Raw genomic sequence first — 2,650 nt, 5'->3', positions numbered from 1 at the left:
CAGTATCAAATCTCAACTAATTCTCTCAAAATTTCAGGTCGAGCAGCTCATTTAAGGTGAAAGCCTAGTTGCTGCATATGAATTGTTAGATAAATTCCTGTATTCATCCTTGAGGAACTCTCATACATCCGAGGACACAAGTATGATTTCCTAATTTCTAATTTGCTACCTTCTTACACTAATCAAAATATTCAAATTTGTCACACACACACACAAGCTTTCCATCATAAAATTAGTCTTATGGTTCACTATGCCAAATCCAGGGACTGTCCACCTGATATTGATGAAGCAGTATCCAGTCTTATATTTGCTTCTGCAGGATGTGGAGATTTTCCTGAGCTCTATGTCATTAGGAAGCTCTTTGGACCGTGTAATATTTCATTTTTTGTAAATTAAATTAAAAAGGTTTTTCATTTAAAATAAATAAATTTTTTTAAAAAATGATGAGATTTTTGTAATTAAATAAATAAGGAGAAATAATTTTATTAATTAAAATAATGATTTGAGAAAAAAAAATACTTTATTTATTCATTTAATAGAGAATAAGATAGAATTCTTTTTTATAAAATAATAAAAACAAATAAATAGAATAAATAATAAGTTGTAAGTACCCTAGCTATAAATAGAGACATGTTAGGTGAGTTTGAGACTAAGGATACTCTCAATTTCGTTTTTCCCTTTCCTCCTTTCAAAATCTTCTTTTTTCTGCATACCATCAAATCTATCTCAGAAAAATGATGATCTCGGACTCATTCGCCGTTGGATCGTTGTGAAATTTAAGCACCAAGGTCGGAACTCATTTTCAAACATTCTCATTGGAAATTATGAGAAGATGTCAGATTTGAGAGAAAACCCTTTTTATCGCAACTTTTTCTTTTCTGGCAAAAACCCAAAACTGTCTCAATAAAACTACGATCCTGGACTCGTTAACCGTTGGATTGTCATGAAATTTTGATATGTGGTTAGAGATTCAATTATGCACAACTTCACAGTTGGGATTTTCAAAAAATGTTCATAAAGAGAGAGAACTGAATCGTACGAAGATAGTACAAATGAAGGCTTTGATCCCTTCTCATTCTCTATAACGTTTGGGAACCCTATCAAAGCAATCGGAGAAAAAATTGGAGGAATCTCAAGAAATCGCTAGAGATACCTCTATTGCTGTCACAATGCAAGTGAGTTATGTTTAAGTAAGTTGTATCTCATTTATATGATATATATATATATATATATATATATATATATATTTGTCTTGTTTTTCTATTAATTAGAAATGTGATAATTCACTCTCTGTAGCTGTAGCTGTGGAGCTATTTCCTAGTAATCTTGTATACAAAAAGGTATTTTCCCCCACCTTTTTTATTTTAAGCAAATTTAAGAACTTCAAGTTAATGTATTGTACGAATTCATGAATTTTCAAAATCACTTACAGTTAATAGAGAGCCTCTGATTGAAGTCTCTGACGGATGATCAGAAATACAAAGTGGTTGATGAAATTGCTAGCGACAATTGCCTCCAACAAGAGGTATAATAAGCTATTCAATAATATTCAATACTATCTATTTTCACGGTCAACGTGATAATATATATTTGTGGTCTATCTTATTTACTATACCAAATTATTATGTTCAAATGTTGTACAGGTGAAAGAACATATAGGGAATCAATTAGTGGAAAGTGATGGCGAAACGAATCACACAATTGCAGAATATACCTCAACTGAAAATTCTGCATTGGTGTATAGTGTCCAGCAATATCCCCCGTGTGGTGAAGAAATGGAGAAAGAAGACTTTCCTGATTTGCAAAACAAGGGAGAAACAATGGCTTTGGGACCTTCATCAGAAGGAGTTAGTTTGCTTCCATATGCTGAAGCAATGGTAGAGTACTATGTTGAAGAGATTGAAGAATCTGAGAATTTTGAATCAAAAGATGGTCAGGAAGAATCAGCAAGTGAGAGGTCAAGCATAAGGGTTGGCTTAAGAAAGAGCAAAGGGGCACCTAAGAAAAGATTGAAAAGGAGATCAAGTTTACTTGAAAGACAAGGCACAACAGAAAATGGATGTATAATATATTATCAACAGCCATGCAAGAGTCCCTCTACTCAGAACTATGGTACTACTCAGTACAACAGAATGAGAAAAAAGCCTTTGATTGAAGGAAATCCACAAACAAAATATAACTTAGATAAGGAAAATTGTATACAATCATGTCAAAGCCAAGGCTACACAAAGAGAAAAGCTTTCAACCTTGACTAATGTGACTGCAGCTGATCTGCCTTGTTATTGTTGCTTTAGCTACGATAAAAAATGTTATTCAAGAGCCTTGACTATGACCACGGAGCAGCCCAAAAACTACAAAGACGAGTTGTTAAGGACATATTCACGTTCTTCTCCACATCCTAAGCATGTTCATCCTAAGTTACCACAGTGTGAGGACATAGTTGCTATCTTTACGGCTCTCAAGAGAGAGAGAGGTAGAGGCTAGAAGACAGAATGAAACAACTACTTTAAAGCAAGAGGCATGTATAGTGTTTTTTGGTGTAACACTAATGTTCAAATTTTGACTTCCACATTTGATATTACTAAAGTATTTATTCTTTCTTTGACATTCATATGCATATATATAAGATTGCATTGACTGATACATATAT

The 2,650-nt window shown here is 33.2% G+C and overlaps 1 protein-coding gene across 1 annotated transcript; it reads left to right on the top strand.

The window, feature by feature from the left end:
* The first annotated feature begins 240 nt into the window (after positions 1-240).
* Positions 241-2,255, top strand: LOC102665643 (uncharacterized). Its single transcript, XM_006575744.1, has 4 exons — positions 241-370; positions 1,297-1,340; positions 1,457-1,525; positions 1,644-2,255. Exons 1-4 carry the CDS (start codon positions 241-243, stop codon positions 2,253-2,255), a joined length of 855 nt encoding a protein of 284 aa, XP_006575807.1.
* Positions 2,256-2,650: the final 395 nt, after the last annotated feature.

The sequence above is a fragment of the Glycine max genome, chromosome 2 (genome assembly GCF_000004515.6).
Source record: "Glycine max cultivar Williams 82 chromosome 2, Glycine_max_v4.0, whole genome shotgun sequence".
NCBI lineage: Eukaryota > Viridiplantae > Streptophyta > Magnoliopsida > Fabales > Fabaceae > Glycine > Glycine max.
The sequence above is the reverse complement of the archived record's forward strand: the minus strand, read 5'-3'. Positions and strand labels throughout refer to the sequence as shown.

Excerpts from the sequence above, each read along its gene's own strand:
- LOC102665643 (XM_006575744.1), top strand. The coding sequence starts at position 241 with ATGGTTCACTATGCCAAATCCAGGGACTGTCCACCTGATATTGATGAA. Across the intron at positions 371-1,296 it reads TAGGAAGCTCTTTGGACCGT|CTGTAGCTGTGGAGCTATTT; the intron begins GTAATATTTCAT and ends CACTCTCTGTAG. Across the intron at positions 1,341-1,456 it reads GTAATCTTGTATACAAAAAG|TCTCTGACGGATGATCAGAA; the intron begins GTATTTTCCCCC and ends CTCTGATTGAAG.